Source organism: Geospiza fortis, unplaced genomic scaffold (genome assembly GCF_000277835.1).
Source record: "Geospiza fortis unplaced genomic scaffold, GeoFor_1.0 scaffold394, whole genome shotgun sequence".
Lineage (NCBI taxonomy): Eukaryota > Metazoa > Chordata > Aves > Passeriformes > Thraupidae > Geospiza > Geospiza fortis.
This window is the reverse complement of record NW_005054509.1, coordinates 233,830-248,071: the sequence shown is the minus strand read 5'-3', so window position 1 is coordinate 248,071 and position 14,242 is coordinate 233,830. Positions and strand designations below refer to the sequence as shown.

General features: G+C 44.2%; 1 protein-coding gene across 1 annotated transcript in view; it reads right to left on the bottom strand.

Annotated features, from left to right (window-relative positions):
• Nucleotides 1-7,099, bottom strand: part of SUSD3 (sushi domain containing 3) — a 15,871-nt gene extending 8,772 nt beyond the window's left edge. Inside the window, exons 1-3 of the mRNA XM_031063512.1 lie at nt 7,051-7,099; nt 4,228-4,416; nt 1,787-1,934 (exon numbers count right to left, since the gene is read on the bottom strand). Coding sequence (XP_030919372.1) covers nt 1,787-1,934; nt 4,228-4,416; nt 7,051-7,099 — 386 coding nt within the window. The remainder of the gene's footprint in view (nt 1-1,786; nt 1,935-4,227; nt 4,417-7,050) is intronic.
• Between the last annotated feature and the right edge of the window lie 7,143 nt (nt 7,100-14,242).

Sequence of the window (14,242 nt, the reverse complement as noted above, 5' to 3'; positions counted from 1 at the left end):
TTAAGGGTCTTTTCCAATCCTAATGATTCTATGGTTCTATTAAACACGAGATGGCACTTCAAAGATCACTAGACATCATGCAAGGCAGGTTTGCAGGCAGAGATGATCTCTCAGGTGACCAACTAAGAGCCAAAAGAAGCAGACATGCAGACCTCAGAGTTACAGGCAAGGTGAGGAGATCCTCTCTGCTCCATAGGTAGCGATTACCTCATCTTTCAGATCTGGTCTAATAGACACTTCATTATTTCCTCCCCAAGAGTTCTCATTTTGTTTCAAGTTATCAAGCCTGCAGCTTTTTGTCAGATTAATGATTTGTGCATTCAGAAGTCAATCCACTTTTCCACCTCCATCGCCAACAGAGATGCTGCCACTCCACCTGACAAGTTTCACAGAGGGTTATGTCACTTTTTCTCCCATGACATGGACAGTTTGTACATGACTTCAATTCTTTCTGACAGAAGGGATAAGATACACAATGCCTGCAGTGCCCCCAGGTTTCCCCTTGGAGCTGGACTCTGTTGCCAATGGGATGGAGCAGCTCCTTCAGGAGACAGGGAAAGAAGCACAGGGGAGCAGGGAACTGAGAAGGTCTCAGCAAAAGGAATAATTTTACAGCCTGATGACAGAATCAGGTCATTATGTCCAGTGTGAAGGGCTTTTCTTTTGCAAGAGGAAAAATATCAAGTCATCAAAATAATGAGAATGGCTAGTTTTTACAAAACTTCATTTAAAATAAATGAATAACAAGGACTGTGATATGAATAGTCTTATCAAAAAGAAAAGTGGCAATTCCAAAAGTGTCAATTAACCTTTCATTTCAAAGCAATTTATTTCATGCTACCAGTAAAAACCTGAATATTATGACCGACACTAAGGACTTTCATTTTTTGACACAAAAAAGTCTTTTAAGAGAAACAGAAAACCTCTATTTTGGCTACACTTGGATTTCAAATGACAGAAGTTCCCCCTTTAGCTGGTTCCCACACAGCTTCAGATAAATCACAGCTCAGCATAGAAACCTTCACTACCGTCTTCCCCAGTCTCCCTCCACTTCACTGGAGGGCCTCGTGGGAGTAACCAGCAAGAAAAGTGAGAGGGAAACCAAGTTCCTGTGGAAAGCTTTCTGCAGCAGTGACTGTAGGTGGGCGCTCTCGTGAGCACCAGTAGCCTGGCTCCAGCCTACAGGCAAATACGCTCCTGCTGACACTATCCACACTGAGTTTTTATAATAAACTGGATTGAAAATTTGACTTTTTCCTATTCCTGTTTATAATCCACCAATTTGTGCTCCAAGACAGAAGACAAAATCCTCCGTTCTTCCAGCCCCATGCTGGGACAGCTTTGAGGATGCTCTGCAGATGGTGAGGCCTTGGATGGCTCTGACACAGGGAGATTCCATTTCCCAGCAGTGTTCAAAGAAAGAAAGGAAAAAAGGAAAGAAATAGAGAAGAAGGGGAAACATTGCCAATCTTCAATAACTTGAGAAGAGAAATGCTGTGCCAGAAAATAAGACTTGTGTGTTCAGCTTCTGCATAATCCTGGGTAAATCGAGATCTGCCTAGGCCTGTTGAGGTTATCTGTTACTAACAGGCATCAGGTATTTAAGTACTCTGGAATTCCAAGTCCTTCTATGCCTAAAGCCTGACCTACAAATTAAGGATTTTAAGTAATTAACATCATTGCAGTGCTACAAGCAGCAAATCCTTTGAAGCACTTGTTATCACAGCAATGGGGTCCATATGATGTACACTCTTACACTGTTATAAAAACTATCATCTTGACATACCTTTGAGTTCTTCTCCTCTCACTTTTCTTCACACATTTGATCAGACAGCAAGTTAAGAAAGCCATGGACATCAGCAGAATGACAGCACAGCTCACAATGGAGGCAATCACTGCAACCTTAAAGCCAAAAGTCTCGTATTTTGATATAGCTGCAACAAAGCAAACACAGAGTTGTTTCTAAGATCAGTCCATGAATTTATCTTTCACATTTTCATTAAACCATGCTGAAGCCTACCTGCTTCACACTTCTGCTCAGTGAGGACTTTCATATTACTATGTGTCAAGATACCAGAGAATCTTGGCTTCAGCTTTGACCTATGCAAGCCTCAAACTAGACTATGTAAAAATCTCCTGTTTATAAGTTACTAATGAATTGTTCACAAGCATTTCACCACTGCAATTAATTAAACAGAGTACCCTTAGCACTGCAGTAGCTTAAAAGCACAAGTCTGCAGACGAGCTGCAACTCTTTATTAACAAGGACTGAAGCTACAGAAACAAATACTAACACGGGTAAACGGGCTTAAAGAAGCCATTTAAAGCAAGGACAGTGCCATGTAATTACATCCTCTTTGGCAGGCAGCAAACAACAGGTCTTCCTCTGTTTGGGGAAGGATACACAGGATGGAAGAAGTGATGTGCAGGGCTGAGTGTTCACGGGGATCTGATGCTGGAAGCGAGTCATCCAGACAAAAGGAGGAGTAGGAATGTGATGTGGCACAGCTAACACAGATCTCTGCCAACTCACTTGGAGCAGTCAGCATGTCTTGCTTCAAAACTCAGTCAGTTCTCCCAATGTCACAATGACCAGCATCACAAATGGTTCAGCTGACCTCCACACAAATCATTATATTTCTGCAGCCTCTGGGGGAATGATTTCTCTCATTTTTTCTTTCACGGGATCTCCAAAGAAGAGGTAAGAATAGCTGAGTGTGGGAGAGAGCACTAAGTATCTGTAAGAGCAATGTATCCACTGGGGATTTGAAATTACACAAGGTCTGAGGCACCTCAAAGCTCAGAGGTACTAAGTTTTGCTTGGGTCTACTTCTGGTCAAACTATTAGCAACCTTAGAATAAATAAGCAGATACACAGCTAAAAGGTAGTTAATGCTGTTGTCATTCAGACACTATTTACCTATATGGTAAATTTCCCATGCAGCTGCAACAACCAAGAATTGTTCAAAAAATATCACCATGCTTCTTTTACAGCAAAAACATTGAAAACATTGTCAGAAAAGACTGCCAGGAGATAAAAGGTTCGCAAATATGTTTGCACATCAGTTGGTCATTCCCATAGTTGGGGTCATTTATGATGATGGTCTATTCCCTGATTCTCTGCTTTATGCCCCAAAATGATTGCTGTGTCTTTAACATGGGTCTGGAGGAAGAGGGAGCCTTGGGGCCCTTTGCTGGGCTTTTTCAAAGCCTCACTGCCCCGGCGTCCGGGAGTGTGGTGCAATCTGGGTTTTGCTTGGCTAGTTTGGGGCTTTTTTTGTTAGCCCAGGCAGAAATTTGTTTGGTTTTTTTTCTTTCGTTTTCTTGGGCTTGGAGAGGCTGCAGCAGCAATCCTTCATCTGCTTTTTGAGGTGAATTGGACAGTTCGGTTTTGGTCCAAGCTCAGTGAGCACAAGCGCCAGGAGAAGGAGTGGCTGGGCCCGGAGGGAGGGAGGGGCTGCTCCTTTTTGGCCCCAGACCTGGGAAAAAGCCTGAGCCGGGCAGGGAAAGCACACCTGCTTCACCAGGGGACCAACAACAGAGATTCACCAGGTTCCCATCTGTTTGCGCAGCTGCTGCGTGAACCTTTTGGTTTTTTCTCTGAGACAGGAGCTGGTGTCATCTTTCTCCCCACCCGCCTGCTGGCCGTTGTGGGTTTTTATCTTGCTCTGGCGTTTTGGTTGTTTTTTTTTTCTGGGGTGGGAGGGTGTGTATGTGTTAAGGTCTGACAGTTCAATATCTGGCATTTATTTACTTTTTCTCCTGTGCTGCATGGGCAATCTGTTTGTCAATAAATGGTTGGGTTTTTTCACTTTCATCCACTAGTATTGGTTTCTTATTGGTGGAAAGGGATTGTTGGAACCCTTTTTTTTAGAGGAAACACTCATTCCAGAGTGTTTTTCTCCTAAATTTGTCTCTAAACCGAGGCACCCATACATTCTCTAAAGAAGCATACAGCTTTTAGCTAGAGGCACAGTTATTCCAGGTGCTACCAGTGACATAAGATCAGGGATGAATCCAACAGAGTCTTTTCTGTGTGTCATGATAATGGCAAGTCAGAACATATATGGAGTGGAATTACCATCAGCGGGGCAACTTTGAAGAAAACTGAATTTGTGTTTTTCTTTGCACAGGTATCTAGGAAGAATCCTAACGTTGCAGGATAGGCAGGGCAAAAGGAACGCACGGCATCGCAGAGGGAGGGGCACGGTTTGGGAAGAACCTTACGCTTGCAGGAGGGCACTCCGGCTGTCCACTGCGTGCTGTTCCCTTCCCAAACGCAGGTGACGATGGCCGCTCCCTCCAGCTGGTGCTCGGTGGAGCACTGGAAGGTGACCACTGTTCCCACCTCGGTGCCGTTGCCATGAAGGACCTGCAGCGAGCCGAGCGGTGGTGAGAGGAGGCGGCTGCACTGCCCTGCACAGCAAACACAGACACCAGCCTGTAAATCAGTCACAGTTAATAGTCAAAACAAATACCAGACCTCGGGGCGGCCGATGCTGGCTGCTCTGCCAAGCATCAGCCCACGGCTACCCTCCATCAGTGCCATTCAACAGCTCCCCTGCCCTCATCCCCAGCACAAAGCAACTGATGTTGTGACATTATCTGCTCAGACTGGTACATGTTGAACACTAAAAAAAAGTAATTTCTGAGTGGCACGGTCCCCTATGGATCCCTGTATTGTTAGATTCTGATTAATTTAGTACTCAGGCTGGCTGGGAGTATTCATTATGTGTCTTCCTGCACACAGATTTCCAAGATCTACTGGACTGATCACGCAGTTCAGCCTACTCGGTGGCATCTTGGCATGATCAGACTGAAACTTCTTATCTTTACAAGCACTGCATGTCTGTTCGGCTTGGCTGAAAGGGGTCAGGGGGTCAAAACCACAGGGAAGAGCACAGAAAGACATACATATATAACTTTTCTCACTTTTCGAGTTACAAACTCTGCTTTACAGTAAATCATTAATTTTTAATACATTTTTGTTCATTCCCCTTTTCTATTGCTTTATTGTTTATACAGCTGCTCTCTGAGCTGTGGAGCAGTTCTCCTCTTGGCACCTAATGTTAGCCATTAACTTCATACACTAAATTTTATTGTCACAACATTCCTTGTTCACAGTAATGTTAAACAAAACTTTCAATGAGAGATTATTAAAACAGCATATAACATCTAGATAACTTCAAAGGTAACAAATACTTTTTCTGGGTCTGTACATGTGCTTTGACAAAATCTAGAACTCGGATATTTTTAACATTTACAGAATACCAGCACTGCTTCTGCATCAGAGCCCAAGTTCCCTATTTTTCACTGGATTTCCAAAGACTTGAGAAAACTCAGAGGCATAGTGCTACAAGCACTATGACGACACATACAAAAATATTAAAAGCACGTCTACAGGCAAAAAGAAATTACAGCCTCCCTGAGAACATCCTGACAGAACCACATGTTGTTAGCAAATGTATTTTACTTTGAATGCTACAATTCCCCCCATGTCATTATTGTTGTTAAGCCCCTAAATCATACCACAGCAGGCAGGTGTCCCACCTATCTATCTCCGATTCATGCTCTTAAACTCCCTGTCCCTGGAAAACAAACCCAAAGGAATCCAGCAAAAGACCAAACAGAAGTTCCAGTGACAATTACTAGGCTAATCTACTGAGTAAATATGCACCAAACACTAGCTTTTAAAACCATAGCTCTTTAGTTCCATGATGATTATTTCTGTTTGTTTTGCCACTTCTTTCAGACATTTACTACGGCAGAAACTGGTCTCAATGAGAGCAAATATTTTCTGAAGGACTGATTTCTCTTCCCCTCTTCCCACCCACATCCCATTCCTGGAACATACAGGATGCGTTGGACAATCTTCCTTCTCACTCCAAATGAGTGTTACGAGTTTGGGCTTTTCTTTTTATTTTAATCACTCTGTGCTTTACCATGAGAAAACATTGTCCTAATCTGTAAAATAAAGATTTTACATATAATTGTTTGGTTTGGGGGTTTTTTTTCATTTTACAATTTCAAGGCTATTTTTAGAGACCAGTCCACATTCTTAGAGTTCACATTGGTGACTCTTGTAGCTGCACAAGATGCAAAAGGTAATTAGAGCTGAACTGGACTTGGTGCACACCTGCTGGGTCACCACATGCAGCCTCAGTAGAGGCATTCAGTATACCTGCCAGTTTACCGGGACTCATTGTTCACTCTGTTCTCCAAAGAACAAATAATTTGGCACTGGATCCTTTCTTTCAAGGCATATTTCATTTAATCCAGGACTGACCATCCCGAGTAACACGTGCAGCTGTAGCTGCTGGAGTGTTTTGAACCTTCCCTGCCCTGTCCTTGCCCAAGATGGTGTCTGCCAAGACATCAAACCTCTGAATGGCAGTGACCTTGTCAGCACCATTCCTCAGCTGTGGGCTTTAAATTATTTTTGCTCCACTTGAGCTCTACAGAAATGTCTACTAGCCAGCATCCCCTGAAAATGTGGGTATTTCCATGCTTTGCCCTGGGCTGCAACAGCATCATGGATCATGCCCAGATGATGATTCTCATATGAATGTATTTGGGGCTGGAACTACAAAGGCGTCTCTTAATGAGAGCTACACATCCAAAACCTGAGCTGAAAGTTCATCAACAACTTCATGTACCTGCACTTGTGCAGAGAAGAAGTGTTGTTCTTCTTTTAAGAGCTTTCAATACCACTTCTTCCCACTAAAGCCAAAAACTTAAATGTGTCACTGCTTTTTGTTTTTCACAAATGCATTTATTGAAATGCCCAGATGGAGCTTTGCCAGAATGACCTTTTGAAATTTCAGCCAAGCTGAGATTCAGCTTCTCTGCATAAAATTTGCCCTAATTTTAATCATCAATTATCTTCTAAAAATGCTTTTGGAAAACTTTCCTGCAACCTCTAGTGGCCTTCACTTCCTTCAGCTGTAATGATTTCGTAGTTAGCCACAGCATTCACTTTTCTGCTGGGTTAATTTTACCCTTACATCTCCAAAGAATCATGTTTAAGTAAGCTTCCATCCTTATACTTACATAAGCAGATGTTCCATATAGACTTCTTTTTTGAATACTCTTCAGGCATGTTTATCAGACTAAATCTACTACAATCAAGAATTTTATCATTGTTTTTATTATTATAATTAATTGTATTTTTGTTTTCAACTGAAACTGGTGTCTGAGGCTGCATTGCTGCCTGGTAAAACACAAACATTTGTGCTGACCAGATTTACATTTAAATTTGTATTTCTTTTATAAATATCTAGAAAATGTCATGTTCGGGTCTTGGTTTGCATAACTGGCACCCAGAAATGTAAAAAGGAAAAACTGTAAAATTGAATAAATCCCCTAATTAGAGAGCTAGAGGCCCTCTGCTCTGGAGACAGGGTGGAAGCCCAGGCATTGTTCAGCCTGGAGAAGAGAAGGCTCAGGGGAGACCTTAGAGCCCCTTCCAGTGGCTAAAGGGCCTACAAGAGAGCTGGAGAGGGACTTTGGAAAAGGGCCTGCAGGGACAGGACAAGGAGGAATGGCTGAAACAGGGTAGATTTAGATGGGATATTGGAAAGAAATTCCTGGCTGTCAGGGTGGGCAGCCCTGGCACAGGGTGCCCAGAGCAGCTGGGGCTGCCCCTGGATCCCTGGCAGTGCCCAAGGCCAGGCTGGACACTGGGGCTGGGAGCACCTGGGACAGTGGGAGGTGTCCCTGCCATGGCAGGGGTGGCACTGGGTGGGCTTTAAGGTTCCTTCCAACCCAAAACCTCCTGTGATTCTACAGTTCTATGATTCCAGCTTCTGCAGCTATTTCTGCAGCTTTTTGTAGAGCAGGAGCTGATTTATACAAATGCAATTCTCAGCTTGGCCTCATGCTGAGAGGATATCCAGTGTTCAGAAAATCTCTGACTCTGATGCTGCTGTCTGGCAGTGCAGAATGGCACTGGCTACAACAAACAGGTTATTGCATATGACAAATAACTCTCCTCAAGGTAAAGACAGACACTAAAGCATAGTGTTCTCCATAAACTCTTAATTCACCCAACCTCTGGGTTCAGAGATAAACACATACATAATTTCCAGGCAGTGAAAAATAGAGAGTAATGTAAAAATTAAAATAATTCAAAATATCTCTTCTCATGTACAGCCAGGATTATCTGTATTGCAAAATTGATTTGTCAAAAAGAGGAAACATATGGTTTCACTGTCAGCAAGCTGTGGGTTTATGTTTTGCTGATAAGAAAAACAAATGAGAGAGCAACCTAGGCATGCCTGCCTGGTAAACATTTCCTGTGCTCCTTCCACAGCAAAACAGTGAGTAAAATCAAATACACTGCATAAGTATCTACCAAAATGATCTAAACTACAGAAGTAATTACCTGGAAGCATGTTAGCAAGGCTGCCACTTGCTGTCTGTGCAGAAAGAGAGCGATCCATGTCTTTTCCTCATTATTCCCAGAGACACAAAGGTTACCCCTTTACATTGCTTACTGTTGGGAATTGATACCACTAAAATATGCTGGAATAACTAGATGCCAGAAAGAAAGACAACACTAGGCTCTATCAACCCTGTAGAAAATAAACACACCAATATCATTGCTGCAAGTCTCTTTTCCTAGAGAAGCACGCCTCAGAAACTGGTGTCCCTGAAATCACAGGCATGTTAAGCACCCACAGCAATCTCAAAGAAGAGCTCTGAGAAGAGCTCACTGTGTTAAAAAGCAAAAGAAAAGCAGCTAGAAGTGAAATATGAAATAAAGCAGATGTAGCAAAGCATCTTGTATAGAGTGAAACTGTCTGGCCCTGGCATTGCTCTCCTCACCACTGTGCCTTTGCTTCCTTGCAGAAGTGCTGCTGGGTCTGGGCTTTTAAACCAACAAATGGCCACCAGCATCTGATCCTCCCACGAGAAAATCCAGATGCTGGCATGGCTTTTAAAGGAGTTAGTGTAAGCATGATAGCAGACCTACAGTAAAAGAGCGGGGTGAGACCCAGGCTATAGGAGCTGCAGAGATTAACCAAGGTCCCCAGCTGTGCTTCAATCCCTGGGCAGCTGCTGTGAACATGTGGGAAAGCTCTTACAGACCTGTCTGCCTTCCAACACACAAGTATGGGTCTATGAAATTATTCCCTGGAGGAAGCTCTGGTGGTTCAGGTGTGGCACAGACCACTGCACCAAAACACAGCCCTCTGCACAGCCATCACTGCAAGGAGGCAGGGTCAGGCTTAGCCACCACTACTCCAGGAACTTCACACCCCAAATTCTGATGGAGACCTGCAAGAACTGAACAGCAGCCACAGGACTGTTCCTCTGGGTCAGTCACATAAAGGAACATCTGGACAACTGCACAGGGTAGAACTTGCAGGTACCTAAGGAACAGATCTGTCACAGCACATTACCTGAAAAAAGAAATGCAGCTTATTAATATGCGGTTCTGGCGCCTGTCTCATATTAGCATTTCTGAATGGAAATATTCCTCATATAACATTCCGTGTTTCTATTGATCAAATTATTTTTAAAGTGCGATAGAGGGAACCCAATATCTGATGATTCTTACAGGCCACCATAAAACATTTGTAAAAACACCCTTTCAGAAAAGCTAGTTCACCCATTAATACGTAATTTCCATGCCATTAAGAAGAAGAGCAAAAAGGTATTTGAAGAGAGTTTATTTCTGTGTTCACAAATCCATGCTCACATAAGCTCTCTGCTCCTACCCCTGTTATAGCAGATACCTCAGGCTCACTCCTACCCACTTCCTTAATTTTATTCTGTGGTCTGTTAGTAGGTAAAACTGATTTTTCGGCACATGTAATTTACAACATGCAAGGGTTCAGGTGCTGAGACTCCCACATCCATCACATTTCGGGCAGCATTGCTTTCATGGAATCACAGAATGGTTTGGGTTGGAAGGACCCTTAAAGCTCATCCCATTCCATCCCCTTCCATGGGCAGGGACACCTTCCACTATCCCAAGTTGCTCCAAGCCCTGTCCACCTGGTCTTGGATCCAGGAATCCAAGAGACAGCCCCAGCTGCTCTGGACAACTTGTGCCAGGGCCTCACCATTCTTTCAGGTCACCATGGGACTTGCAACATGCGAGTCCCAGGGCAAGTGTGCACTTTACCTCTGCTACCGGGTCCCTCTGTTCTCAGACAGGTTTTGGTGGGCACATCCTTGCTGGTGTCCTTCATTGGGCCAGCGAAGTCTGGACTTCTATAATTTCAACTTGCACCATTATTTTTTCCCACACCTAATGAATAATATCTCATTCAATAAACAATTGTAACATTTCTGCAGAGGGTGCAAAGTGATCCGCTAGTTGGAAAGCCAGCCACTGAAGAAGCCAAAAGAAACCCCAGATGTATTTCCACAGGAAAGCACATCTCTGTTAGGAGCCATGGATAGAGGAAGGATGAAGGATGCCCCACCAGAAAAGTGGACAGGACAAAGGTTGTGTGCTGCCCCATGGGAAGCCTCCTGCAGCATCTCTGAAGGAAGGGCAGCATCCCTGCCTGTCCATTGCCCACCTCAACATGCTCCACTCTCCTCCACTGCCCTGCGTGCTGCAAGACACAGAGCTCAGCCTGGCTGCATATTTGTCTTGCCTGGCTCTGGGTTATCTGCCTTCACCAACTCTTTGATCTGGCTTGTGCACAGCAACAGGCACATGCTGGGGCACTGAACAGGGCTGATAAGAGCAGATGTGCCTGGACGGTGTGGCCGGTGGCCTCTTGCTTCTGCACAACACTTGCCAGACTGAGCACAACCTCTGTGGATGGCTGGGGCAGCACTGCACTGACCTACCTGACCAAAAAAGTTCTCAAGGAGGAAGGGTCCAGAGCTGGACAAAAAACATTTCAGTCATTAAAAATCCACCCCCAATGTGAAATTTTAGGTGGACCAGATCTGCATGCTACTTGATGGTCATATTTTAATTTTTTGCCAAAAAGCCTAAAACATAGGAATTGCATTTCCACAAAGAACTGATCTGTAAAGAATATAGAAACTTTTCAACCTTTTATCTTTGAAACTACTTTCCTGGTTTAAAACAGATTATGGAATACAGGATTGTTATTTTTCATGAGGAATTTCCAACCACCCTGTTAAGCAAAATGAGCGGGGATGCTACAGACCTTACCTGCATTCCCTCCCCCTGGCTGGCCCACTTTAGCTTCCCTAAGTCTTTCCCAAGAGCAATCTGAAGCTAATCCTGTCCTTGGTTTGCTGTGTTAAGCTGTAAAATGCACACCACAGAGCTGTGACCTAGCATCCACAACTGTCAGCAAGAATTTCTGTGAATAATTGATTTTTCAGACACCAGTCTGAAAAAGTTAGCAATAGCATGGCCTTTTATTATGGTGACAGAAGTCATTCATGGGCTGAGAAACCAACAGCCAGATTTAAAACCCATCTCTGTGGTTTTATAATTTTTTATTTTTCTTCTCCCCTGGTTGGTTCTTTTCCTGACAGAGTTTGGCTTTCCTGTTCTGGGCTTCACGCAGAGGGACATGCAGCCAGCAGCTTGGCCACGGCCACCAGAGCAACCTGCAAACTGCTGGGTGAGAGCCACGCAGCATCCTGCCAGGAACTGCTCAGGCACGGCAACAATTAACAGCACAAGTCAATAAACACACCTGCTTTCATCGTCCCTGCACACAGGAACTGCTGCAAGATGGCACCAAGACAGACAAGAATGCCAGTATAAGGACAGGGAACCAGTGCATTGTGTTTGCTTTTTCCCATTTAAAAAGTCAAGGACTGCAGGTGAGTTATGCACAGAATGACAAACAGCTCGAGAGCAGAGCAGAGGATGGCAGCCCCATGTCCTGCCCTTCCTTTGCACATAGCTAGGGAACTTGGGGCTACACGTGAGAATTCAGCTTCTGGGTTGAAACAGATTAAAATGAATCAAAACCTTAGTCCTCATCTAAATTTCTGCAGATATTAAGAATAATGGGCACCAGAGCTCTCCTGCCTGTGCAAAACTGCCCCTGGTTTTGTGGAGCACCACTTCTTAGAGCAAAGCAGAACCCCTGTGCCCAGTCCAGATGCCTCTTTTGACCCAATCATCTAGCAAAGATCTTGGAAATAACTGTGGCTGTAAGCAGAAACCTTCCTGGATGTAATTCTGCTTTTACATGAAGGCACAGATTTCTGCTCTTCTGAACAGGAAAAAATCAGACCCCAAAACTTGCCCTTTGCAGCACTCTGAGCTCCCACAGGCCAAATCATCCTCCTACACACTGTTCCCAACCCACACATGCACTCAGGGAATTTTGTACACCATCCCTTCACCCTACCCAACTTCTGTCCCCATTTTGACCTCTCCTCAAATTCATTCCCAATGAAAGCTACTCTGCTTAGGAGTCTGGAATACACGAGCAGCCTTGTGACTGGCTTTATTTCATCCCAGAAATAACAATGGAATCATCTCTCCCAGGTCTCCCTTCCTCCCAGGAGGAAAGGCAAGCAGTTAACCCATCCCTTTCCCCAACACTGCTTCTACCAGCCACCACCACTCCAGTTTGGGCTGAGGTAGCTGCAACTGCTGCCCCCCCAAGCAGCTACTGACCCCCCTAGAGATGCTGCTGGGCCACAGGGGCTGTGCTGTGCTGCAAAGGCTCATTTGTACTCCAGGCACCAGCTCAACTCCCATCCCTGAGACCCTCAGCAGACACAGGAATTGATTTATTTTAGGGAGCAGTTGCTCATTCTGCAACTTCTGCATTTCTCTCTGTCATCTGACAACCAAATGAGAGGCAGACGTTCATGCAGACTGCAAAATCACCTCTCTGCCAATCCTGATCCACTTGGCCAGTCAAAACTGTTCTTTAGAATGACATGCTTGCTCATCTGCAGCTGCATTTCTAAGACAGCGAGTCAATAAAATGCCTAAACAAAAACTGACAATTCTCCTGTGTTAGCTTGTCTCCATCATAATATTGAAGGCAAGACTCTACAGTGCACAAGTCAGTGGCAATCATGATTAGTAAGCAAAATCACGCCAATTCTATCATAGTTATAAATCTCTTTGCTGTAGAGTTGCAGTGATGCTTGGGGATGCTCTGCTTTTCTAGGGGAAAGGTCCAAGGATGTCCTGGCTCTGACACAGGGGGAGCAGCAAAACTGGCAACAGTTTTGCCCTTTAAAATAAACCACACCACCCAGAAAATGCTGGGTTATCCACTGTCATTGGAGTGCTTCTGTGCTTTAAGACTGACTTGTGATTTTTAAAATTTCAATGTTTTGGATCCAAAGCATTCAGCTCACCTCATTCATTAGCTGAAATTCAGATGTCTACTAATAGTCTGTCTCTCTAGCCTGGGTAATTTCAGAGTAGCTAGGACAAAGTATTGGAGAATACCACAGGGAATAATCTTGCACTGTGGAGGACTCAGAAAACCCAAAAGCTCTCTTCCTTCTCAATTTTGTACTGTTCTAGTGGTTTAATGACAAGCACAAAAATCTTTCCCTCAAAGCAGTATCAATGCCTGGCGCAAATGCCTAACCATCCAGATGAACTCCTTGCAGTACAGGAGATAAAGCCAATTAGCAGACATTCTGCAACTGTCACTTCTTTTACTTAATACAAAGTTTGACTTTGAGCTCATGGATAAACAAGAAAGGAGAAATAACCCTGGGGAAATGTCAAGCCGATATATTCCAAGTTGTATCACCTTCTGCCCTGTGGAAATGGAAATTTGGGATCCAGGTTTTCTTCTGCAGCCTAAAAAAGGAACCACATCTGAGGATCGCAGGGACAAGGTGATAAAATTCTATGCGTCCGAACTGCAGAGCAGCAGCGCTCCTGGCTTCCAAGAACAACTTTGTTTTTACTGTCCTGAAAGAGCAACTGTAAGTTCTTAGTAACATAATTTCAATTTCTGCACTGCCAAGGAAACTCCAGAAAAAATAAAGTTGCTCACAACAAAAGAACAGACAGCTTAAGTCACACCATAGGTACATCCACCCCGGTACCGGCATCCCACCACGGCCACCAACATCCAGGCTACAACTGAGCCAAAACATGCTGTCCTGCCCCTATCCTCCAGCAAACTGCAACTTCTATCTGTTCTAAGCAAGAGACCCCATCCCTTTCTTTCAGTGGTGTCTGCTAGATAATTCCTTCCACAATTAGGTCTGAATAGAGCATTCACAGCAGCCTGCAGCATTTCCCACCTCACAAAACCTCTCCCCTTCCCTGGAAAGTGGAGGAGCAAGGCAGAACCACAGA